We start from the raw sequence: 25679 nt of genomic DNA, 5'->3' as shown, positions 1-25679 counted from the left end.
CAGAAATAAGGGAGGCAAGCTGCGTGAAAGGGATTGCTCGGGGGAAACTGCGCTGCCTGGGCTTTGGCCTATATTGGACAGGCAGTTGTGACTAGGGGAACACACAAAACTAACTCAGAAATTTCACAGACAAAAATCTTTTGGCATTCCTCTGAAAGTTTTGTCCGAGCAGGACTCCCCACAATGTCCCCAGACTGTGTTACTGGTGATAATCGGTGGCCTTCAAGATAGGTAACACCCGCTTCCCTGTGAGAAATGTCTCTAGTCTTATCAAAACCCTTCATTACCTTCACAACTCTTCAGATGTTTTGTCTAAATTGGCTTCTAATTTAATTTGAAGTACAATTAATCAGGAATACAGGCATGACACTGTGATAGAATTGTATGATCCAGCAGCATAAGTTAAAGGCTGCGGTAGTAGATTTTTACATGTACATTCACACACACACGTAGATGCTGGATAGTTCTGAGGTAAAAGGGTGGCCTGAAATCTCAAAAGGAAAGTGAAGAGGCTTCTCAGAATCATGTCTGCAGACCTGTTCCAGGAACGTGCAGATTTTCACATCACGGGAATCTATCATTCTTTTTTGGTTTATGTGGTCATGTGCTGTGAAACAGCTGCCGGCACCGTTTGTAGAATTTCTTTTGTTCACACGCTTCAAAGGATGCAGCAGTTTCCTCTTTTTTAGCCCATTCTTTTTTGCTCTATGCAAAAAGTCGTGTGAAAGAAATTGTAACTCTCATGAAATCAATGGGCGTTTCATAGTAGTTTTTAGTTCCTTATGTCCCCAAACAGAATCCTTATGATTATGTAGCTCAGCGATACGGAAGGCAAAGGGGACCAAACTCTTTTAGTGAAGTCTGTAATGAAAAAGTAACTCACGAGCATGTTTTGAGCAAAAAGGCTCTTCTGTAGGAAATGAATGGGTAAGGCCTGATTGACCTGCCCATAAAATCTTCATCTCCCCAGGTGTTCTGTTGGCAGGAAGTTCACATGTTACTACATTAGATTTCCTTTTAGGGCAGTATTTCACACTTTTAAGTAAAGCATGTGTCATTAGATAAGAGCAAGGGCTTGCCTACATCAGCATTCTGTTTTTAATGGCTGCAGGCCAAATTCCTTAGGAAATCTTACAAGTCAGGGTACATATGAAGCTGCGTAATACTGAATGATACCATCAATATTGTCTGCTCTGACTGGCTGTGGCTCTCCAGGGACTCAGGTAGAAGTCTTTCACATTCCTCTACTCTCTGATCCTTTTTTTAGCTGGAGACGCTGGGGATCGATCCTGGGAACAAACAGATAAAAGGAAGTATTTCTTCACACAACACATAGTTAAATTGTGGAACTCCCTGCCCCAGGATGTGGTGATGGCTGCCAACTTGGAAGGCTTTAAGAGGGGAGTGGACATGTTCATGGAGTTTAGGGCTATTCATGGCTACTAGTCAAAATGGATACTAGTCATGATGCATACCTATTCTCTCCAGGATCAGAGGAGCACGCCTATTATATTAGGTGTTGTGGAACACAGGCAGGATAATGCTGCTGCAGTTGTCTTGTTTGTGGACTTCCTGGAGGCACCTGGTTGGCCACTGTGTGAACAGACTGCTGGACTTGATGGACCTTGGTCTGATCCAGCATGGCCTTTCTTATGTTCTTATGAACTTACTACTGAGCCATAGCCCAACCCCCCACTGTGGAGAGCCATTCCCTGTTACACCCCAGCATCTACGAATACACATACACATGAAGCCAGCTGGGTGACCTTGGGCAAGTCACATTCTCTCAGCCTCACCTACCTCACAAGGTGTCTGTTGTGGGGAGGGGAAGGTGATTGTAAGCCGGTTTGAGTCTCCCTTAAGTGGTAGAGAAAGTCGGCATATAAAAACCAACTCTTCTTCTTCTATTCTTAGTTGTTATGGCCAATGGTCATTGATTGACCTCCATGCTTTGCCTTACATATGTACCCTAACTTGTAAGATTTCCTAAGGAATTTGGCATGCAGCCATTAAAAACAGAATACTGATCTAGGCAAGCCCTTGCTCTTTTCTAGTGACACATGCTTTACTTAACTAAATTATTTGGGCCTTCCTGGGCTGACTTCCCTTTCAGCATTGCCCTCTTGCTATACCATGTTGTGGCATGAAAGAGTTTGAGTACACATTACTCTCCTTACACTGGGGTGAACCCCAGCATGTTCTCCTTGTTGGAGATCCGGATTGTTAGGCGATACTGAGAAGCAGTACTTGCTACTTGCCCGACTGTGTACACTTCAACAAAAATAGAGGCAAGCAGAGAAGCATGGGCTTCCTGTGAAAGAAATGACTGTGTTTGGATAAAGTGCTTTCTATTAATACTTGTTCTGTGTTTCACAGATAAGCGGAGTCGACATCTCGGTGCGGATGGAGTATATTTAGATGACCTCACAGACATGGATCCAGAGGTTGCTGCGCTGTATTTTCCTAAAAAGTATGCACCATATAAATTAACTGTTATAATTTATGTTCTCGATCCCACAGACTTCAGTAAACATGTATGCCAGAAGGCAGCTTACTAAAGGCGAACAACTTTATTCTGAAGATTTTATTTTTTATTATGCTGTTTTACATTGAAAAAAGTCAGGGGACTTGATTCTACAAATAATGCCAGCATTGTATTTTTTGGGGGGTGGGGATGGGGTGGGGATTGTAGATGTGACTCTCCTGATTCTGCAGAGGTACTCCTTTACTCCTATAGAGAAAAGTGGGAAGGTGCAAATGATATGGTAGTAGCTCTGCTGAGACCTGGGCTGTGCTGCTGTCGTTTGTCCCCAGATTGCCACTTACTGGATCACTAAATTAATATTAATAAACTGTGCAATGACTATGGGCAGAAGTGAAGATGTTGCAGGTTACAGCATAGAATCATAAGAATAGGAAGGGACCATAAAGGTCATCTAGTCCAACCCCCTCCTCAATTCAGGATCAGCCTAAAGCATCCCTGACAAGTGATTGCCCTGCCGCTACTTGGAGACTGCCTAGGGAGGTGGTGAGGGGAGCTCACCACCTTCCTAGGCAGCCTATTCCACATCTGAACAACTCATACAGTGCATTCCTAAGGAGAGTTACTCCAGTCTAAGCCCATTGAAATGAATGGGCTTAGATTGGAGACACTCTTCTTAGGAATCCACTGTTGCTGTAATCCCCACCCTCCAATATCCAGCCAGTAATTTAAATCTAGTCCCATACTGTCAGCATTGAGCAGCAGCAAAGCTCAAGCCTCACTTTCCAGATAAAAGTTTTCCCCCAGCCCTAATGCAAGATTAGATGCAAAGTACCTCTTCCAAAATGGATGAGCATGTTTACTGATCCCTTTTCTACTGCAGACACCATTCCCATGGCATTTTGGAGGTTCCCCTGACTTCCTGGAGCTGAGATTGGTATGATCATGCAAGAGCAAGGACAGGCAACAATTTTGCTCGATTGCCCCTCCTCACTGTTGCCCCCCCCCGGTGCTGCATGGCAGTTTATTACAAGCCCCCCCCCCCCCCTAGAAGAGGCAGAGACTCCCATGCAGGCTACTTTCACTTGCATATCCATTGACTCCAACCCTATGAAAGCCAGGATTCCTGGAGTGCAATCCTAAACAGAGGTACACTCTTAAGAACATAAGATCAGACCAAGGTCCATAACATTACATAAATTCCACGGGGCTGAGCAGCTGTCCCCAGCATTGCATGTGAGCCAACGTGGTGTAGTGGTTAAGAGCAGTGGACTCTAATCTGGAGAACCAGGTTTGATTCCCCACTCCTCCACAGTAGTGGCGGACTCTAACCTGGTGAACCGGATTGGTTTCCCCCTCTCCTACACATGAAGCCTGCTAGGTGACCTTGGGCTAGTCTCAGTTCGCTCCAAATTCACCCCAACTTACCTCACAAAGAGTCTGTTGTGGGGAGAGGAAGAGAAGGGGATTGTAAGCTGGTTTGATTCTCTTTAAAGGTAGAGAAAGTCGGCATATAAAAACCAACTTTTCTTCTTCTTTCTGGAATTGGTTGGTCAAGTAACAGTGGAAGCACAATGCCCCCTACTCCCATGGTATCAAAAGCAGCTGAGAGGGCCAGGAAAATTAGCGGGGATCAACTTGTTAATTCCAAGTGACTGGGGGTGCTGCGGTGATTCAGTTTGTCAGCTGTCAAAAGCTGTGAGCGGTGTGAATCAGAAAGTAGCGGAAGCATCTCATAATTCTGTCCTCCTCAGTGGTGATCCTATTGCCCACTCCAAGAATGCAAGTGAAAACGGACCTCGCTCAGCAAACCAGTCCCCTCAATCAGTCGGAAGTTCAGGAGTAGATAGTGGAGTGGAGAGCACCTCTGATGGGATCCGAGACTTGCCATCCATTGCCATTTCACTCTGCGGGGGCCTTACCGACAACAAAGAAATTTCTAAAGGTATGCCATTTTAGGTTTATGAATGCCGAGATCCTCTTCTGGAAAACGACACACTGACCTCTTGTGCTTATTATGTGTTATGGCATTAGGGAGCAGCTCACAGCAGTGTTCATAAATCAGGAGTCAGCATCCTTTTATAATTAAAGAGCCAAAGCACATCAAAATTCAGAGTAAGAAATAAACAAGGAGCCAGTCCAAGACAGCTCATCTTTATGACTGAAAATATACAAGTTAACATTATTGATGAGCGACATGTTGATTAATCATCCCTATAGTTTCTGCAGCCTAAACACTGATTGTTGTGAGTCCATTACTAGGAAGTGGCACAATCAGGGTCTCGTAGGAAGTAATACATATACACAGGAGCTCGTGGCACAATAGTTTTAGTGCACTGGCATACATCTACACATGGTTCTCACTTGCATTACTAACAACTGTTCATCTCTATCATCTCCTTTGCTGTAAAAGATATCTAAAAAGCCCATAAACATCTTTTCCTGACATTTTTTCACATCCTGGCTATTCTAACATTCTATCTCTGTGTGTGTAAAGAAGAAGAAGAAGAGTTGGTTTTTATATGCTGACTTTCTCTACCACTTAAGGAAGAATCAAACCGGCTTACAATCACCTTCCCTTCCCCTCCCCACAACAGACACCCTGTGAGGTAGGTGGGGCTGAGAGAGTTTGACTAGCCCAAGGTCACCCAGCTGGCTTCATGTGAAGGAGTGGGAAAACCAACCCAGTTCACCAGATTAGCGTCCGCCGCTCATGTGGAGGAGTGGGGAATCAAACCCGGTTCTCCAGATCAGACTCCACTACTCCAAACCACAGCTCTTAACAACTACACTATGCTGGCTCTCAACTGCCTTCAAGTCTCAGCTGACTTATGGCAACCCCACCAAGGGGGTTTCAAGGCAAGTGAAAAGCAGAGGGAGGGGGTTGCCATTGCCTTCCCCTGCAGAGTCTTCCTTGGTGGTCTCCCTTCCAAGTACTGACCCTGTTAGCTACTGAGGTCTGATGAGATTGGGCTATACCATGCCAACTTCCCTCCTGTCATTGTATCTACTCCTCTGATATACCTTAACTTAATTATGTCAATATCTGTTTAAGGAGCCATCTTTGGCTCTGGAGCCATTGGTCACCAAAGAATCACCAAAGAGTGGCAAAAGCAGTGGCTTGGTTGCAGTTAATGGGTTTGTGATGTTGCAAGCAGCAGCCCATCAGTGCCATGCACATCTGGCTTTTGCCAAAAAAAGGTGTAACTAGTTTCCTCTGAACTCAACCTTGGACAGGGGAGTGTACATTTGTATACAATACAGTAAGCATGGTTTCGTCTACTTCAAACAAACACCGTATGTCTGTATTCACACTTATATATTTTTTGACCAGTTTCTCTAGATCTGTGTTCTGTTGAAATACATGATTGCGAAAATCTCTTTGTTCAGTCTGTCCACACTTACCCAGTTAACTGAGGGATTTCTTTCATTAGGAGCTAAAAGGCCTCCTGATGTCTTAATGCACTAGCTATGTTCACTCTGAGAAAAAAAAGAGTGTCCTCCAACCGGCAGAAAACCTGAAACTGGTTGTTATGCTCACATAGATGGTGACACTCCAGAATTAAAGGCTTGACCTAAGCGTGGTGCAATGGTTAAGAGTGGTGGTTTGGACTCTAATCTGGAGAACTTGGTTTGATTCCCCACTCCTCCATACGAGCGGCGGACACTAATCTGGTGAACCGGGTTGGTTTCCCCACTCCTACACATGAAGCCAGCTGGGTGACCGTGGGCTAGTCACAGCTCTCTTAGAGCTCTCTCAGCCTTGCCTACCTCACAGGGTGCCTGTTGTGGGGAGGGGAAGGTGATCGTAAGCCGGTTTGATTCTGCCTTAAGTGGTAGAGAAAGTCGGCATATAAAAACCAACTCCAACTCCTCCTCCTCCTCCTCCTCCTCCTCCTCCTCCTCCTCCTCCTCCTCCTCTTCTTCTTCTTCTTCTTCTTCTTCTTCTTCCTCTTCTTCCTCTTCTTCTTCTTCTTCTTCTTCTTCTTCTTCTTCTTCTTCTTCCTCTTCTTCCTCTTCTTCCTCTTCTTCCTCTTCTTCTTCTTCGTAGGAAAGCTCCGTATCCCCTCTGGATTGAATCCACAAAGCAAATTTGCATACCTTGTGTCCCTCCTCCAAGATACACATAGCTTCCCAGGTATAGTTGGAAGCCCTCCATGGGTGTCCTCAATCTCTCATTTTTAGCTGTCTGTTTGGAACTTTCAAAACAAGGTTATTAGGCATCTAAAGAGACACAATACTTGGCTTCAGAGAGTCATTTTTCTTGAACAGAATGGTGATGGTGTGTAGGTTCCTAGGAGTTACGTGAGCCTGCCATAAAGGGTGCATTATTTTTACATGGGTTCTTTTTTCCTAGTTCATCTGTAGCGTGCTATTCTGTAAGAGTGAAGAAACTATATGTCTCCGCCATATACTTCAGCATTGCCTTGGCCCATCCTGTAGGTTCATACCTGTCTCCATTTTATGTATCTGCCACAGAAACGTTTTTAGCCCAAGAAGTGTCCTATCAGCAGTTTGTGGACAATCCTGCTATCATTGATGACCCCAACCTTGTAGTGAAGATTGGAACCAAGTAAGTACTTCTCCATAGAAAGAAATGTACGTATTTTGCTGAAAACCACAATTGGGTGATCTTGATAAGAACATAAGAAAAGCCATGCTGGATCAGACCAAGGACCATCCAGTCCAGCAGCCTGTTCGCACAGTGGCCAACCAGGTGCCTCCAGGAAGCCCACAAACAAGACAACTGCAGCAGCACCATCCTGCCTGTGTTCCACAGCACCTAATAGGCATGCTCCTCTGATCCTGGAGAGAATAAGTATGCATCATGACTAGTATCCATTTTGACTAGTAGCCATGGATAGCCCTATCCTCCATGAACATGTCCACTCCCCTCTTAAAGCCTTCCAAGTTGGCAGCCATCACCATATCCTGGGGCAGGGAGTTCCACAATTTAACTATGTGTTGTGTGAAGAAATACTTCCTTTTATCTGTTTTGAATTTCTCACCCTCCAGCTTCAGCAGATGATCCCGCGTTCTAGTATTATGAGAGAGGAAGAAAAGCTTCTCCCTGTCCACTCTCTCCAAACTATACATAATTTTATAACCTCTATCATGTCTCCCCTTAACCACCTTCTTTCCAAGCTAAACATCCCTAAGTGCTCTAGCTGCTCCTCATAGGGCAGTTGCTCTAGCCCCCTTATCTCAGAGGCCATTGCTGTAGTGGCAGTTTTAGCAGATCCCTCTGTCAGGCTTGATCTTAGCATTACCATTAAGGCCCAGCCTTGGGTTTTGACTCAATGCGATTGCATTTCACCTACTGGCCAGACTAAACACTATTGAACTAAACCCACTGGCAGGATTGACTTTTGTAGCTATGTCTTCAGGCATGAGACGGTTTTTGTGGGTTTTAATAATGGCTCATAATAATGGCTCATCGTCTGTTCTGATCTTCTAGATACTACAACTGGACGACAGCGGCTCCCCTACTGTTGGCGATGCAGGCATTCCAGAAACCGTTGCCAAAGGTGAGATTGACCATGCAAGGCATTTTCAGAAAGTTGTTGTTCTTCAAAAAAAACAAAAACAACAACACCTGTCAAAGGAAGCAGCTGTACGCTTGATAATGCTGGTCTACTGTGAGTGGATTTTCCGACATGGTTTTTTTTGGTCCGTTCTGGGCCCATAATGCTAAATTTTATCCCCTGATTTCCACATGTATTTTGGTGCCTTTAGTTGTACTTCAGGTTTCTTTAAATTTCCATCTGGGTTTTTTCCCCGGTACTTTTGACAGCACTTTTACCCCAATCTTTTTCTGGAAGCTGGTTTTGAGATGGCTTTTTCCTCATGCATAATGTTTCTGCCAGTTTTCCTTGCCCCACCCACTCCATCCACATCCAGACGCTAAACCATCCTGCAAAGTTTCATTATTATTTAGCAAGGAGAGCCTCCTACCTTGCCCATCTTTCTATCCTACCAGCAAACCACTTATGATTTTTACTAAGTAGCCGTGGAGTAGCGACTTCTTTCTCCCTATCTTTCCTAAACATTATACTAATGCCTTACTATGCTTTCTTTTTTCTTTTTTCCCCTTTTGGTTTGTTGCCATTTTTTTTCCTTTTCTTTTTCTTTTCCAATTCTCTAAGTATTCTTGTTTGAGTTTCTTCAGGGTAGTTCTGGATACCATTAGGTTTTGCTTTGATAAGATATGTGGTCAGCAGACAGTACGTTTCCTTTGACTCTCTTTGCTTGAGTTTCAATTATGTGTGTGTATGTTTTTCTCCTTTTCTTTTGTTCCATTTGCACGTGTTTGGAGTGCTTTTTGGTTCAGTTGCATTATTTATGTTACCATCCATTTATCACAGGCCACTGTGGATTCTATAATGAGGGATAAGATGCCCAAAAAAGGTGGAAGATGGTGGTTTTCATGGCGAGGGAGGAATAGCTCTATCAAGGAGGTAAGTTTGGAAAAGTAGATGCACTGCGTTTTACTTCCTGAATTAGACGCCATCCATAATTTTAAAACAAATTAACACTCCTGTGATGAGACAATCCAATTTAGATGGAAAGAACAGCTGAATTCTGCTGCCTATATAAATTATGCAAAAATGCAATTTTTGCATAATTAGCCTAGCAACGTTGACTGGTACATAAATTTTCTGCTTCTACTTCTCATGGGAGGGTCCAGGAGCTGTGAGAGACGTTGAAGCCTTGCCTACAACTTCAAATTCCCTTATTTGTCCACCCCTGTGGATTTTGACATTGCTACATACTTTCAAGCTTGTCCTTGCGAGCCGTGGTTGCCAGAAACTTGCTTCATTATATAATGAAAGCTGAGATTCCCAGTATACTCAGCTCTGCATCCAGTGCCGCATTTCAGAACTTACTTTGCCGTCTTCCCGAATCGTGGCAGGAACACAGCCTAACAAATACTTTCTCAAGATGTTTTGATGGACGCTAGCAGAAAACAAGGTCACTCTAGGCTAGCGTTCTGTCACTAGCAGCTGCCAGTTCTGATACTTGGGGAGGCTAGCAAGTTATGTGTGATGGTTAGGGTTTCCAGGTCCTCTTTCGCCACCGGCAGGAGGTTTTTGGGGCAGAGCCTGAGGAAGGCAGGGTTTGGGGAGGGGATGGACTTCAATGCCATAGAGTCCAATTGCTAAAGCGGCCATTTTCTCTAGGTGAACTGATCTCTGTCACCTGGAGATCAGTTGTAATAGCGGGAGATCTCCAGCTACTACATCGAGGTTGGCAACCCTAGTGATGGTGCCGGCCTCTTTACCATCCAAAAGCATACTGCCACTGGACATAGATAAGTGTCTTATCTAATAACCTATCCACCATGAATTGTATAGAGTTCTTTCAGTGGCCACTAACCAAACCAGCTCATGCTCCACACTGCAGCAGTGTTTTTCAGTGTCAACTGGACAGTACACAGTACCAGTTGCTCAACAGTAAGACTGGTCTTTGCCATTGGCTCATGCCATTGATCTGTTCATTTTTGCCTAGTGTTCTGTGTATTAGCAAGTAGTAGATAGTTGCAGTTTCCCCCCTTTATCCTTGTGCCAGGAGAGTTCCATCAAAACCACACGTATCGTTATCAAAATTTGTTCCATTTCTTCATCCCCAGGAAACAAAGCCAGTTCCAGGCCTGAGTGGGCAAGAATCTGTGGATATTGAAGACAGGTATTTATTTATGCAGTGCGTCAAGGATCCTTAACACTGTCCTCTTTGTAATCCTGCAAAATAAGAGAAGAATGTCTCATTATTTTCATAGTTGCGTGTTTATTGATCCTTGAGAAATAGATGTTTGAATAGGAAATATCGGAGAAAAGGCAGAGTTAGAATCTCTGTCCCTGACATGTTTTGGGGGAGGTAGGGGATTCTGTTTATTTATTTGGGGAAGGGGGCATTGAAACCCAACATCTCACGATGATTCTAAATGTGTAAGTCAGCTTTAAGTGTATATATTTATATGTACTGTTGGCAGGCATGCAAAGGTGATTCTTTAAACATGCAAATGGACTCAAAAGCCATCCTGTTTAACAAGCTCAGGGATGCCTACCACGGTTTTGGAATTTGTAAAGTAGGAGCTGTAGTTCTTGCAGGGGATAATTCAACCTCTTTTCAGGGCATTTCTACTTTGTGATATAAGATTGCTGCAGAGTAAACAGTTGAAGGATTAGACTCTGATGCTGTTATAAGCCAATGGAGTGATTCTTACAATGTGAAGGCAGAACACGGGCCACTTGAAAATAATGGAGTTAGTGCTTGGAAGCATAGCAGTGTTGGTTATTGCTGCTTAGGAAGTTTGAAATCTCTTAACAGGCCTGAAAGGGAGAATATTAAGCAGTCCCCTTGCTAACTGAAGTCAGAAATATGTCTTGAGAATTTTTTTCTTATTACTGAAAACTATTAATGTAAGTGGAATATTGTGATGGTGGTACGGGTAAAATAATCCAGTGTAAAAGGAGGAATATTTGGAATGAAGAGATGTTGCTCATGGTATTCCCCTTTCCTCTTGTCATATTTTGTGGTGTTACCTAAAAAGAACGGAAAAATCAACAGATGTGTATGTACATACAATTTGTTAGGGATTGTGAAAGTAAACTATATAGCAAAACCAACACATTGAATTATTTACTTCATCTATACCCTATCTTTTCTCCAATGGTGACCCAAAGCAGCTTACGTTTCTCTCCTCTCCCATTTTATCTTCACAATTATGTGAGGTAAATTAAGCTGAGAGTACGTGACTGGCCCAATGTCACCCAGCAAGCTTCTGTGGCAGAGTTGGGATTCAAACCGGATCCTAGTTCAAAACTCTATCCACACAGATTTTCATATAATAAACAGAATAGGAAATGTATCCTACAGTTTCGAAGATTTGAGAATACTGTCTCAGATTTCAGAAAGAAAATTGTGAAACCTGTACACTTTTGTGCCCTTCCAATTTCAGCACTTTAAACCAAACGATAGCAGAACTTTGTAGTTTAACAAAGTCATTGATCTGATTTAGCCCAGAAGCCAATTTGGGTGTACCCCTAAGTGAGCATCTTGGGAGGAGACCAACAGTCGTCAAGCCTCTTGCTTTTGCAATGGATGCTAAATCCTTGTAAAGGCCAAAACTGCAGGTTGACCATTTTGGAAGTCCCTCTGTCAGCCTGAGGAGACGACAGAGGTTTAATTGAAGCTGCTGTGGTGTTGACATCCGTCTTGTGGTGATGTGTGTGGGCTATGTGGCAATCGATGAGACCAACGTAACTCATATGCTCCCTGTCCACATTTGAAGTTCCTCTACAGAAAAGAACTAAATGGTCAAGAGAAATTCAGTGTAGTTTGAAAATATACTAGCCCCATCATGAGATGTGTCACTATGCAGGTAAATAAATAATCAAGCAATCTAATGTTGACTGAGAATTGGCATTAACAGACACCGAAAACCAGCAAAATGCCCATTTTCATGCTAGAAAGGATGTTTCTGGAGGGCGGGCATGTATATTTCAGGGACTCCAGCGTCTAGGATAGAAGGTCAGTTTTATTCACACTGACACCATCTCCTAGCACAACACTGCTTTCTGCAAAGGAATGAATGGAAGCCATTCACATCTATGGGCTTGCCCTGAATTAATGTGTAAACGTCCATTAAAAACTCACCTGTCATTCTGGCTTTGCCATGTTGATCTTTCTCCACTGTCCCTCCTCCACATTTATTATTTGCCAGTTTGTTAGTCAGTGGCATTCTGTATTGAGTATAAATCACGAGCAACATTTAGGAAGGATTTAAAAACACCCCCCCCCAAATCCCTGCAAACCAAGTTGAAAATAAAGTTACAGGGGATCCTCTAGGTCATCTCTGGAAAGAAGTGGTTTGATTTATATGCAGGTCCCAAAAATGTGTGCTGACAAAATGGCCGAAGCAGCTGGCATAGCATTGCTATACCGGTGCTGAAATGTTGCATTTGCAAAACTATTTTGTCAAGTCAGCAGGTCTTAGCATTGAGCTGTTAAGAGCCCCCTTTGGCACTAACAAATGTGTGAGCCAAAAGTCAGGTTTCCCCTTTGACCAGATTCAAATGTTAGTCAAATTCACATTTAAATGAGTATTGTGTACAGCAGCTGAGTTAGCAACATTGTAGCTGAACCAGTCAATTAACTAAATTGACTTTAGAGAACTCAGAAAGTTGTAATTCTGTTTAGGACTGCACTAATTTCAGTACAGGTCCAGGTGAAAAATAGCTGATGCATTAGAGAGGTGTACTGTAGTAGTATTTCCTAATTGTTTAAAACCTTACCGCACTGGACACCTTAAAAAACCAACAACATAATTCACCCAAGATTGAATATCTTCCATAGTTACTTCAGCATATTCATAGGAGTTGTGGTGTTGTGGTACACCACTATTTCTATTTTTACACAAAAATTGTAATTAGGGCATCGCAAAGCCAAAGGTCTAGAAAAATGGGGTTATAAATAATCAATGGCACATTTCAAAGAATTGTAACAGTGAACCGGATTTCCTTACAGAGGTTGTGCACAAATTCAGCCATGCAATCTATCGTTTCGGCCTAATGAATTTTCAGAGGTGACTGAATGCATGTCTTGATGTACGTGTGTGCTTGTGCCATTTCAGAATCAAAGATGAGTCCTCCTCAAGCGATGAAGACCTCAGAGCTGCAAAACAATCCATGAGTACGTTATCCTCAAGCATCGGTCACCTCTCGCTGTTAACTGGAGTCGGTTACAAAAAGACTCTCCGGCTCACTTCAGAACAGCTGGTGAGTTATTTTCATAGTCTCACCCTAGGCCTCAGGCCATCGGAGACAATAATTTGGTCTCCTGAACCAAGTTACAGACCTCCACTGTCATGTTATAAGGAGCTATGCATTGGTACATGTAGCCCAGTATTTTCTGCCTTCACTGCAAGTAGTCTTCCAGAGTCATAAACAGAAGTTACAGCAAGAGCTCTAGTTTCTCCACTTTTATGCTCAGAGCTACGCAGTCTGGTTTTCCCAATGACCCAGTTTTGTGTGTTTATTTGGATAGCTTTACCCCGCTTTTGGGTTATAGATCAAATCAAGCCTGAACTAGAAGCTAAAATGACTAAACTGAGGCTGTCGTACTTTGGTCACATTATGAGAAGGCAAGAGTCACTGGAAAAGACAATCATGCTAGGAAAAGTTGATGGCAGCAGGAAAAGAGGAAGACCCAACAAGACATGGATTGACTCTACAAAGGAAGGCACGGCCCTCAGTTAGCAAGACCTGAGCAAGGCTGTTAAGGATAGGATGTTTTGGAGGACATTGGTTTATAGGGTCGCCATGAGTTGGAAGTGATTTGATGGCACTTAACACACTCCGCTTCTCCCCCCAAAGGAGACTCAAAGCAGCTTACAACTTCCCTTCCACATTTTATGTTCATGACAACAACCCTGTGAGATAGGTTAGGCTGAGAGAGCTTGCCTGGTCCAGAGCCTCCTGTGGAGCTTCCATGATCGAGTGGGGATTTAAATCTGGATTGCCCATATCCGAGTCTGATGCTGTAACTCCTACAACACGTTGGCTCTTAGATATCAGGGCTTTCTTAATAACACATCAGCTTGACTTACTTGTTTGTAGAGATCTGCTTTCTAATGTCACTTTTTAAAGTTGGCAATTTCTAATATAATTATGTCTTTTTTCGGGGGGAGGAAGTTAGCATGATCACAGTCATCAATGGAGATTATAAAATGTGAATGGCATTTATGGATGAAAAGATAACTTTTAAAAAAAAGAAATATGCCTATTTTAAGGCAATAAATCTATAAATATTTATTTATCAATGTGAAGTCACTCAGTGAATATAACCATTCACTGGTTGCAAAGGGCAAGCAGTCTTTATATCTGTTGCTTTGCGTTAAGATGCAATTGTGTGATATTGGAGAACAAAGGTTAAAAAGACACAGGAAAGTGTCTTTATTTTAGGGAGTCAGCCAATACACCGTCAGGGGTTAAAGCCAACAATAAGATTCTGTTGTTGATGTGAGTTGCTTTATTTTTTTTTCTGCTGACTGGTACATTCCGGACCATTGCAGGCCATTGATTATAAAGTAGAATTCCTTCTTACTTTCATTGGGTTGTACATCAAATGGGAGAAGGGGTAAGGTGACCTGCAGGTCAAACTCTGTTTTCTTTGTTCAGATGTCAGAGAGAGGATTAAACATGTGTGAGTAAAGCAATTTACTGTGTGCCCTTTAAGGTTTCAGCTTTAACATTCTTCCGAGCTGCCTGGTTTGTCCTGCTCATAGCTTTGAACTCTGGGTTTGTTTTGTCTTTAACAGAAAAGTCTAAATCTTAAGAATGGTCCCAATGATGTGATTTTTAGTGTCACCACACAATATCAAGGAACCTGTCGCTGTGAAGGCACCATCTACTTGTGGAACTGGGATGACAAGATCATTATTTCTGACATTGACGGCACAATCACTAGGTAAGACATAGTTGCCTTCAGGGAACTTTATGTATTTATTGCTGATGAAGCCAACAGAGCCAAGGTGTGCAAAATGATGAAAGGCACTCACCGTCGGAAGGACTTTTTAAATTATTGCATCTTTCAGACATTGAGTGTCCGCAAATTCCACAGTTTAATTATTCATTGCAGGTCCATCCTGAATCAATTGCTCATTGGACACCCCCAGGTTCTAGTATCATGGGATAGATTGTACTTTGGGGTATTATGAGAAAGAGCCTGCTCCCATCATGTTATAGGTGTACCCTACAAAGGCTGCTCTGTCAGGAAAGGACAGTGCCAGGTTCCGCCATGCCTTCTTGTGCATCTTGAATTGCAGAAGTTGTGGAGGGTGATCATAATGCAGGCTGCATGTTGTCATAAGTGCAGATAACTGTTCCCTGGAATTCCATAGGGCCTTATTTTTCTCGTCTACATCCCTGGAATTGATTTGTGTTTTTTTGTTGTTTAACATTTTAATTTATTTTTAAAGTGTTATGCTTTTTCATTGTGTTAATATCAGTATAAAAGAGCACCTTAAAGACTACCAAAATTTCTGGCAGGGTCGGAGCTTTCGTGAGCCACAGCTCACTTCTTCAGATACAAACATAACATATCATGTCAACATGTTTTTGCATTGTTATGTGTCACATGGGATACACTTTCCTGTAGAATAACTAAAGGATCAAGCTTGCAGTTCTAACACGGTTGTTAAGTAAACAGAACTTTTAGAAACGGAACAGGAAGACACTGAGTGAGACTTTGATGGTAGAAAAATCCCTAAAAAGGCACTTAAAATCTTGTTAGATGTATTACAACTCAGTGGTTTAATTCTTTCAATACCCCATCCCTTTTTATTGCTTTTCTCTGTCTTTCAGGTCAGATACTTTAGGCCACATTTTGCCCACGCTTGGCAAAGACTGGACACATCAAGGCATTGCCAAATTGTACCATAAAGTCAGCCAGTGAGTACATTAGCAAATCTGTTGTGAACATTAAACTGTTCTGCTTGCTCTGACTGCAAGTTCTAGTGCGCAGCACTGTTTGACATAAGCATCGGTGCCTCAAACCAGGCTAAGAATACTTGGGAATGTTTTGGAGAGATGTAATGCAGGAGCTTGTTTTGTTTTAAAATTTGGCTGTAGGCATTTGAGGGAGGGACCAAGTGGGTTACAGAGGTGATTATTCAGTTGAATGGTGTCCCGCTGTTGACAAGGAGCCTACTGTCTGTTTCCCTTACCCTATTAGCAGATGTTTCAGTTTCTCTGCTGAAACATGCAATCTCCCATAGTGACTTAATATAGTAGAAGAAGTGTTGGTTTTTATATGCCGACTTTCTCTACCACTTAAGGAAGAATCAAACCGGCTTACAATCACCTTCCCTTCCCCACAACAGACACCCTGTGAGGTAGGTAGGGCTGAGAGAGCTCTAAGAGAACTGTGACTAGCCCAAGGTCACCCAGCTGGCTTCATGTGGAGGAGTGGGGAAATCAACCCAGTTCACCAGATATGAGTCCACCACTCATGTGGAGGAGTGGGGAATCAAACCCGGTTCTCCACATTATAGTCCACCACTCCTATCCACCACTCTTAACCCCTATACCATGCTGGCTCTTAATGGCACCTTAAAATCTGTTGCCTAAGGCAACAGCCTCACCCTGACTAATGATAGGACAGGCCCCATTTCCTGTGCTAACCTCACATGCACAGTCATGCATGAATAGACCTAGTGGCTGCACTGAACACCTGAACATATATAAATGGATGGTGTTTATTTATTTATACCTCACTTTCCCCCCTCCCCCATAGGGACACAAAGCAGCATACAAAATCATTTGTCACTATTGCAACTTTAGTATTAAAGACATTCCTACAACAGAAAGCAATATTATCATCTGTAACCCAAGTCATCTGATAACAGGGAGTTGGAGCCTGTAAATCAAAAACAGCCAGTGCTTTTCACAGCCCAGGTTCTTCCTTGTCTCCCCCTTCCCCCAGCAGCTCCTGAGACGTCCAGAAAGCTGATGTTAGGAGTCACAGGAGACTCATTGACAGAATACCACATGGTGCAGGGCGGCAGTGAAGAGGGTGATGTGGGAGAAGTCACCCCTCTTCCTCTCGCACCAGCGGATCCTCTTGCATCAGTGGGATTGACATTGGCAGAAGAGGAGGGGGCCGATTTTGCCTTGTTCCCCCTCCTCAGTACAGCTTTTTCAGCTGACTCAGGGGGCTGCTGGGGAGAAGAGGAAGGGAAGAATGTTCCACAGTCTCCACTCATAGTTTGTAGGATCTGATCCACGGTAAGCATTAAAGGGCAGTATTAGTGCACAGCTTAAGGGTCTAATATGGCCGATAACACCCATATTATGGCTAAAATCTCATGCGGTTTTATTATGAAAATGTTTTCAACATGTTTGTGAAGAGGATGACAAATTCTTCTCTCTGTTTAAAACAGAAATGGGTATAAGTTCCTGTACTGCTCAGCTCGTGCCATAGGGATGGCAGATATGACCCGAGGATATTTACACTGGGTTAATGAACGGGGAACGGTACTACCTCAAGGCCCTGTGTTACTGAGCCCCAGCAGCTTGTTTTCAGCTTTCCACAGGTATGTCTGGTAACCTATAAAATATTCTCAGAAAGGCAATAGTAAACCAAAGGTGATGGTGCTTGTTCTCTCTCTCTCTTTAATGATTAGTTCAAAATATTTTAAGATTTCCCCCTATGGAGCTTCTATAGCTTTACCATTCCATTCCATTTATTTACTAGCTCCTTTGACCAAAGGTCTTGAGCTTAAGATAGCTTTACCACAAGATAGCTCTGAGTTGTCTTGTGGAAGATATGTGTGGGGCCCAAGACTTTGTGTGGGGCCCAATGGCATTCCTGGTGATTGGTTCACCACCAGTAGACTGGGAGGCTGCTCTGGACTTCTTCATGTAGGGAGGGGCATCATCGTTCACTGGAATTAGGGTTCTCAGCCCAACTTGCTCAGTGGTGGTGGTGGGGATCTGGGCTGAGTCTTGCTATACAGGTAGCCACGTAGAAAGGCTCTGGTAGTAAACGGCTGGTTGGTGGCTACCTTAACTCTGACAGAAGACTTTGTGGCTATCTGGCACATTGGGTTGGTCGCCAGGGCAACATTGGCAGAGTGAGGCCAGACAGCCTCTCTGACAGGGAGGGGGCGTGTACTGGAAGACAGCACAGGGGTATATAGACCCTCATAGCTGAGAGCTGAGGAGGCCTTCCAAACCAGCGCTGTAGGTGCTGTTTTGGAAGGACAGGAGGGAAGTCAATGACCAGGATGAAACTTGGGATTCTCTACCTTCTTGGCTGAGGCCAAGGGGGACTTCTGAGAAGGCAGGATGCTGATAGGGCTTGCTGCCATTTTGTAGTGGCCTCACTGAGTAACCCTACCATTGGTTCACATCACATCCACTGGATTAGTTTCTGGTGTTAGCTGAGGAGGACATACCAATTCAAAGTGAGCTCAACTGTTCACCAAGTTGCTTCTGAGTTAAACTCAAGATGCTGATGTTTACCTTTAAAGTCCTTTATGCTTAGGGCTGTTTAGCTTGGAAAGAAGGCGGCTGAGGGGAGACATGATAGAGGTCTATAAAATTATGCATGGTTTGGAGAGAGTGGACAGGGAGAAGTTTTTCTCCCTCTCCCATAATACTAGAACACGGGGTCATCTGCTAAAGCTGGAGGGTGAGAGATTCAAAACAGATAAAAGGAAGTATTTTTTCACACAACGCATAGTTAAATTGTGGAACTCCCTGCCCCAGGATGTGGTGATGGCTGCCAGCTTGGAGGGCTTTAAGAGGGGAGTGGACATATTCATGGAGGAGAGGGGTATTCATGGCTGTTAGTTAGAATGGATACTAGTCATGATGCATACCTATTCTCTCTAGTATCAGAGGAGCATGCCTATTATTTTGGGTGTGGTGGAACACAGGCAGGATGGTGCTGCTGCACTCGTCTTGTTTGTGGTTTCCTGGAGGCACCTGATTGGCCACTGTGTGAACAGACTGCTGGACTTGATGGGCCTTGGTCTGATCCAGCAGGGCCTTTCTTATGTTCTTATGTTCTTATAACATTGACAGGAAATACATGATGAGCACATTCTCCTACCACATTCCTTCCAGCTCATTGAGATCTGCCCGAGATCATCTGCTGTTAGTGCCATTTAACATCAGGCTTGTGCTACTTATGAGCAGGCATTCTCTGTCACCACCCTCCCCCTTCCTGGACTATGGAATAAGTTGCTAAGTAGGATTCATGTTGTTCAGATCATTGCTTTATTGCTGCCCTACAATCAGAGTGACCATGGACAGCAGTTTGGGGGCATCTATAAAGGGCATTAAGTTGTCAATAACATGACAAAGAGGCAGGCAATGGCAAACCACCACCAAATGTCTGTTGCCTTGAAAACCCTACAGGGTCACCATAGTCAGCTGTGACTTGACGGCAAATATATATGTACAATGGAAGACAGGAAGATATTGCCATTTGGATTTTCTGCCTCCAGTACCCAAAATGTATTCTGGCCAGTCCTGAGCAACGCCATAGAAAATCTGTTTTCTACAATATTAAGAGTAAAAATGTCATGTATTTTAACGTTTTGGCTGAAATCCATCATCTTATATGGAAGTTTGAAGAAACTTGCCAGGGGAGCTATTACTTGTAAATGTTCTTTCTCTTTGGGGGTGGAGGTGTGTGCTGTCCGTTGTACTTTTTCATGCAACCCAGGAAAATACAGCGTACTTCTAAAACATTGTCTTTTTTATGATGTATTATAGAGAGGTGATTGAGAAGAAGCCAGAGAAGTTTAAAGTTCAGTGTCTAACGGACATCAAAAACTTGTTTCAACCCAACTCAGAACCTTTTTATGCTGCATTTGGCAACAGACCTGCCGTAAGTACCACTTGTGGTATTATTTACTGAAGGCGCAAACATCTTTATGGTTTTGTGAATCTTAGTTGTCTACCCAAATTTTCTTCTTTCAATGACAAAAGTCACCTCTGTGTGAACAGCAGTTGAGGGGATAAGGTTGATTGCTTCTTTTGTGTGCATTCCCCGGAAGATCAAATTAATTGGATATGTTCTTACATGTACCCCAATGTGTGCGTGAGAGAGAGAGAAAAGAGAGAATGAATTAGTGTGAGTATGTGGAGGAATGAGTAGGGCTGTCAATTCGGTTCGGTCCGAACTGAAAATCAACCGAATTTCCCCTGATTCGGTGATTTTCAGTTCGGACGGATCCGAACTGAAATCTGGCGGGCAACCGGGGGGGCCGAATTCAGCGAGTTCGGGAGTTCGCGAATAAATTCGGCCAATTCGGCCCCCCCTTCAGGGCAGCCCGCTGAAAGGCGCGGGCTGCCCTTTAAACTGATCTGCGCCTCCCAGCTGGGAGGCTCAGATCAGTTTAAAGGGCAGCCCGCCTCCCTTCAGCGGGCTCCCCTGAAGGGAGGCGGGCTGTCATTGAAACTTGAGTTTCAATGACAGCCCCCCCCCTTCAGGGTAGCCCGCAGAAGGGAGGCGGGCTGTCATTGAAACTCATCTGCGCCTCCCGCCCGGGAGGCACAGATGAGTTTCAATGACAGCCCCCCCCTTCAGGGTAGCCCGCAGAAGGGAGGCGGGCTGTCATTGAAACTCATCTGCGCCTCCCGGGCGGGAGGCGCAGATGAGTTTCAATGACAGCCCCCCCCCTTCAGGGTAGCCCGCAGAAGGGGGGCGGGCTGTCATTGAAACTCATCTGCGCCTCCCGCCCATGAGGCGCAGATGAGTTTCAATGACAGCCCCCCCCTTCAGGGTAGCCCGCAGAAGGGAGGCGGGCTGTCATTGAAACTCATCTGCGCCTCCCGCCCGGGAGGCGCAGATGAGTTTCAATGACAGCCCCCCCCTTCAGGGTAGCCCGCAGAAGGGGGGCGGGCTGTCATTGAAACTCATCTGCGCCTCCCGCCCGGGAGGCGCAGATGAGTTTCAATGACAGCCCCCCCCCCTTCAGGGTAGCCCGCAGAAGGGGGGCGGGCTGTCATTGAAACTCATCTGCGCCTCCCGGGCGGGAGGCGGGCTGTCATTGAATCCCTGAAGGCGCGCTTCGGCCGAATTTCCCCCCGAACTCCGGATCCCCCCGAATTACCGGGGATCCGAAGCGGGGGAGTTCGGACTTCGGCACGTACCTACCCCACAAGGGTCAAATTCAGCCGAATCCGAACTGTACCGATTTTTTTTTTTTTGACAGCCCTAGGAATGAGTACTTCTTCAGTATGATAGCTCTTATTCACCACTGGATGGCTGAAAATTCCTGAAGCTCCTCCCATGCAAGTAGCCTATAATGTGTGTGCCCATGTTCAGTAAACAGTTTAGGAAAATCACAGTGCATTCCTAAGGACAGTTACTCCAGTCTAAGCCCATTCATTTCAATGGGCTTAGACTGGAGTAACTCTCTTTAGGAATGCACTGTTAGTTTTGGTTTAACTTCATAAGAAAAAAACCCACCTTCTTTAAATTTGTGTTTAGGACGTGTATTCGTACAAACAAGTGGGAGTCTCACTCAACAGAATATTCACTGTGAATCCTAAAGGAGAGCTAATTCAAGAGCATGCAAAGACCAACATTTCATCGTGAGTATCCACTCCCTCCTGATATATCACAGGACATATTGTTCACCCTTCGTAAACCCTTTGTTGCCACAGTTCACAACAGGAATTAACTGGACTGCATCGAAATCAGTTGTGATCCATACTACCAATATATCACCAAGATTTACTTTGATTCAGTAATCTGTCTTTGATTTATAATATGATATTAATTAAAATACAGCATTATCAATTTTTGTTATTTTGTTTGCATATCTTTTGCCGACGTTTGAAAAAAGATACTGTTGACATGAGATTTTGTTCCATTTACATGTGAATCAGAACCGTATAGTTTAAAACTCCTGGGAAAGAAATAGCTCAGAACTCTGTTACCCTCTCAAGTTCCCCAATGCACTTGCCCCTGTCTTTCCCAAACTGCCCAACCTGCAGCTGAACATAAGAACTCTGTCTTATGCCAAATCAAACCAGTGGTCCATTTACTTGACAGTTATTTTGACGATTTTCCCTCATAGGGGCTTTTTTGTCTCTGGATAATTTCTGGAGACCTGCTAACAAAGATCTTTCTAGTATAAGTGGAAGTAAGCCATCAACAATGTAAATCATCCCTCCCCTCACTTTAGAAATGTCCAGGTGTGCTTCAAGTGGGCATACTCAGAATAGGTACATAATTATTTCAGTAAACTGAAGGTAGAACTGTAAAACTGTAAACAGTAAACTGAAGCTGTGATTGTAGGGATCCTATCACTCCAGCCTTGGCAAATCTACACTGGATCCTGATTGGTTTCTGGGCCCAATTCAGGGTACTGGTTGTTGACCTTTAAAGGGCTAGCATGGCTTGGGGCCAGCATATCTGAAGGACGGCCTACTCCCTTACGGACCTATTCAACAAGGTCACAGTCCAAGGTCCTGTTTCAGAAGCTCCCACCTTCTGAGATTAGGCTAGTGGCAACCCGGGAGATGGCCTTCTCAGCCATGGCACCAAAACTATGGAACTTTCTCCCCAGGGATGTCTGTCTGTCCCGTTCTGTCACTGTCTTCCACTTTAGTTTTGTCTGGCATTTCCTCAACGATCTGTCCTTCCTGTCCTATGTCTTAATCACTGTTTTATGTGCTTTTAGTTTTGATTTTAATTGTTTTTTGATACGTTTTCATAATGTGTTGTTTTAACCGTTAGTCACCTTGATTGGCCTGATTGGGCAGAAAGGTGGCATGCAAATTTTGTAAATAAAATAAACGAATAAAAGAACTGTGGCAGATTTTTTTTAACCTGTGCGGCAGGCTATGCCTGCACATTTTACTGCACATCTACAATGTCTGTTGAAGGCTTTAGGTTGGTTTTTGTTGTTGTTTGTTTTGCATTTAAGACCTGAACCAAGTCTATTCTGCCCTACTAACTGTGCAATCCTAAACAGGGTTACTTCTAATCCAGTTGATTTCAATGGATTTAGACTTTGTTTAGGATTCCATTGTAAATGCCTTAACATTCACACGTATCAAATTTAGAAATAGGGTAATGGGCTCTGTGGTTCTGTTGTACTTTTTAGTAATTATTTTGTGTTAAATTTGGGCAAAGTGAAAACGTTGTTGCCATTTTTGTTATCAGTGTGTTCAGTGCACCAATTCTGTCTTGTTATTTTTTCCCTCCCAGGTACGTGAGACTGTGTGAAGTGGTAGATCATGTGTTTCCTTTGCTGAAAAGAAGCCATTCTTCTGACTTCCCATGTTCGGATACCTACAGTCAATTCACCTACTGGAGGGAGCCGTTGCCCCCTTTTGAAAATCAGGATATTCATTCTAACCCACGATAACTGCTTCTGGCTTTTCCTGTCGACAGTTTAAAGGATCAGCTGTTTTATGCTTAACTGATACTGCTGGATTTTGCCACTTAACGGTTCACCTGGAGTTTGGGATGTAGTGAACTTTTTTTAAAAAATGTCAGTTCAGAAAATCCTTTTTGTCCTTGAAAGTAACATTTCTGACAGTTGCACACTCCCAGCTCTTCTCCAGCTTCATGCTCAAGATACACCATCTAGTCTTATTGTGGAAGGACATCTCTGAGTGCCATGGTACTGGGATTCTGAAAAGCCAGTCCCTTGTGGTCTTCATCTTTTTCCATGCCAACTGTCATGCCACTCATCACCAGGGCCTTTATGATCTCATTTTCAGGGTAGAGAAGGGCAAAATACCATTAGCACGACTGAACTGCATTTTTATAAGATACCTGCTGGGCCCCCCAAAACCCAAGATAAGTATTTGATCAACCAAAATGATCAAATCGATTGAACTCAAGTCCATTGGTGTGTAGTCTTCAGACGACTGGCATTTACAGGGTACAATAAGAGTCATTTAAAAGCTGTTCTAGTGCGTATTGGGTGAGTCTGAGGCTCACTTCTTAGCATCCCCCAGATCTGTACCATGTGGAACCGCCAAACTGCTTTCAAGTCTCACAGGATGTTTTTAAAAGCTGTTGATGTTATTCCTGAACAAAAGAGTGATGAATCTACTTGTGCATCTGATACATGTGTGCGTTGGCTCATCTGAATCATGGTCATAATTTGGAAGGATTGCGCCTGACAGCTGGTGCGGTGCTAAGCAGAGTTACACCCTTCTAAGTCCACTGAAGTCAGTGGGCTTAAAAGGGTGTCACTGCTCACTGTGAGTCTTCTACTTTTATTTCATACTTAGTTGCACCATACTCAGAGAGTAATGCCTCTGGAATAATCAGGCCCGCTGGTTGCTTTGCGTTGTCGTATCGGTGTCATGGTATATATTTTTTTAAATATACAAAGGTTACATGATTACAGCATATGTGCTGAGTCAGTTGAGAACAGCACAGGTGCTTTTAAATCTAGCTACTCTCAATATACAAGGCAAGGGCTTTTTCCTGGTTGCTGCTTCTGTGCATTTGCAAAGAAGAATGGCGGTCTTGCAGTTCAGTGCGCTATACTCATCTGACAAGCGGGCTGATCTGTGTCTAAGTGGGGGGGAAAAGAGGTACTTCAGGAAGAAGCCTTGAGTTGCTTGATGAACTTTCCTTTGCACTCTCTGTAGCTATAATATGAACTTTTCTGCTGGTTTTGGATGACCTTTGGATTTCTTGTGCTGTAATTTTTCTATCTTTTACATTAATACGATTTTTGTTGCCTCTCATATTTGACTGCTTTAAGATGCGACAGTATGTGTTAATGAGCAATACCGGAGATCCTCTTTTTCATCCTGTCGCTGGTACAAGCTGCAGACTTCTCAGATTTTGTGTCTAGGTATTGACTGGGAGACAGTGAAAGGCAAATGAGGTGGATGGCATCAAATCATGGCTTAGGTTGTAAGGTCCCGTCCCATCAGTGCAGCAGCAGCAGCAGCAGCAGCTTCTTCAGAAGAGCAGCTTTTCGGTTCACTACCGTGGGGAAGGAGATTTTTTGCTGATTCCTTGCTGCTGCCAATTCTCAGTTTGGGCCTCTCTCTGTTCGTTGGGTCCACTGACCTGCAGAGGCACAATTTTGAGGGCCACAGAATATTGTAAGGAACTTACGTGTGTGTGTGTGTGTGGGGCTAGTAGCCATTCTCTATCATGGCTCTGCTTGTGCTTCTTAGGATCCAAGCCCATGACTTTGAGTCAGAGCACTGCCATGTTCTCAGAAGGCTGGGGGAGGAGAGGCAGTTTGAAATGCAAAAGAGATAGGCAGGAGAGGGTTGCTAGATTCTTTCCCCAGCTGTACTCCCTACCCTGCCTCAACTGTTCCTCCTTCCTTGCCCTTTTCTCCTGGTGGGGGAAGTAAACTTTCCCAGAAGAAAACAGGATGATGGGAAGCAGGCTGGTTCTGGCCCTCCCCCCATGTAACGTACCGACATAATGTGGCTATCTCAGAATCCCATGCTTTGTGACGGCTGTCTCAGATTTTCTATCCTCCCCTATAATGACACTGACATCATTGAGGCCCAAGTGAGTTGTGACCAAGCTCCATTGATATCAGTAGGACTGGTTGGCTGCATAGGACTGCATTTTCTTCCACTGATATCACTGTGACTCAGTCACAATAAACTTCTGCTAGATTGGAGCCAATGGCTGCGGTCCAGCTCAAAATTAGGTGTGCTTAATTATGCCTATTCAA

General features: G+C 43.9%; 1 protein-coding gene across 2 annotated transcripts in view; it reads left to right on the top strand.

Moving 5' to 3' along the window:
* LPIN1 (lipin 1) overlaps positions 1-23478 on the top strand; it is a 107103-nt gene extending 83625 nt beyond the window's left edge. For both annotated transcript variants that reach the window (XM_056856286.1, XM_056856284.1), the window contains 13 exons: positions 2377-2470; positions 4237-4427; positions 6962-7055; positions 7941-8010; positions 8848-8940; positions 10113-10168; positions 13116-13260; positions 14802-14950; positions 15847-15933; positions 17424-17576; positions 19768-19882; positions 21491-21594; positions 23219-23478. In XM_056856286.1, coding sequence (XP_056712264.1) covers positions 2377-2470; positions 4237-4427; positions 6962-7055; positions 7941-8010; positions 8848-8940; positions 10113-10168; positions 13116-13260; positions 14802-14950; positions 15847-15933; positions 17424-17576; positions 19768-19882; positions 21491-21594; positions 23219-23378 — 1511 coding nt within the window. In that variant the 3' untranslated portion in view covers positions 23379-23478. The remainder of the gene's footprint in view (positions 1-2376; positions 2471-4236; positions 4428-6961; positions 7056-7940; positions 8011-8847; positions 8941-10112; positions 10169-13115; positions 13261-14801; positions 14951-15846; positions 15934-17423; positions 17577-19767; positions 19883-21490; positions 21595-23218) is intronic.
* The last annotated feature ends 2201 nt before the right edge of the window (positions 23479-25679 follow it).

The sequence above is a fragment of the Euleptes europaea genome, chromosome 10 (genome assembly GCF_029931775.1).
Source record: "Euleptes europaea isolate rEulEur1 chromosome 10, rEulEur1.hap1, whole genome shotgun sequence".
Taxonomy (NCBI): domain Eukaryota; kingdom Metazoa; phylum Chordata; class Lepidosauria; order Squamata; family Sphaerodactylidae; genus Euleptes; species Euleptes europaea.
The sequence above is the reverse complement of the archived record's forward strand: the minus strand, read 5'-3'. Positions and strand labels throughout refer to the sequence as shown.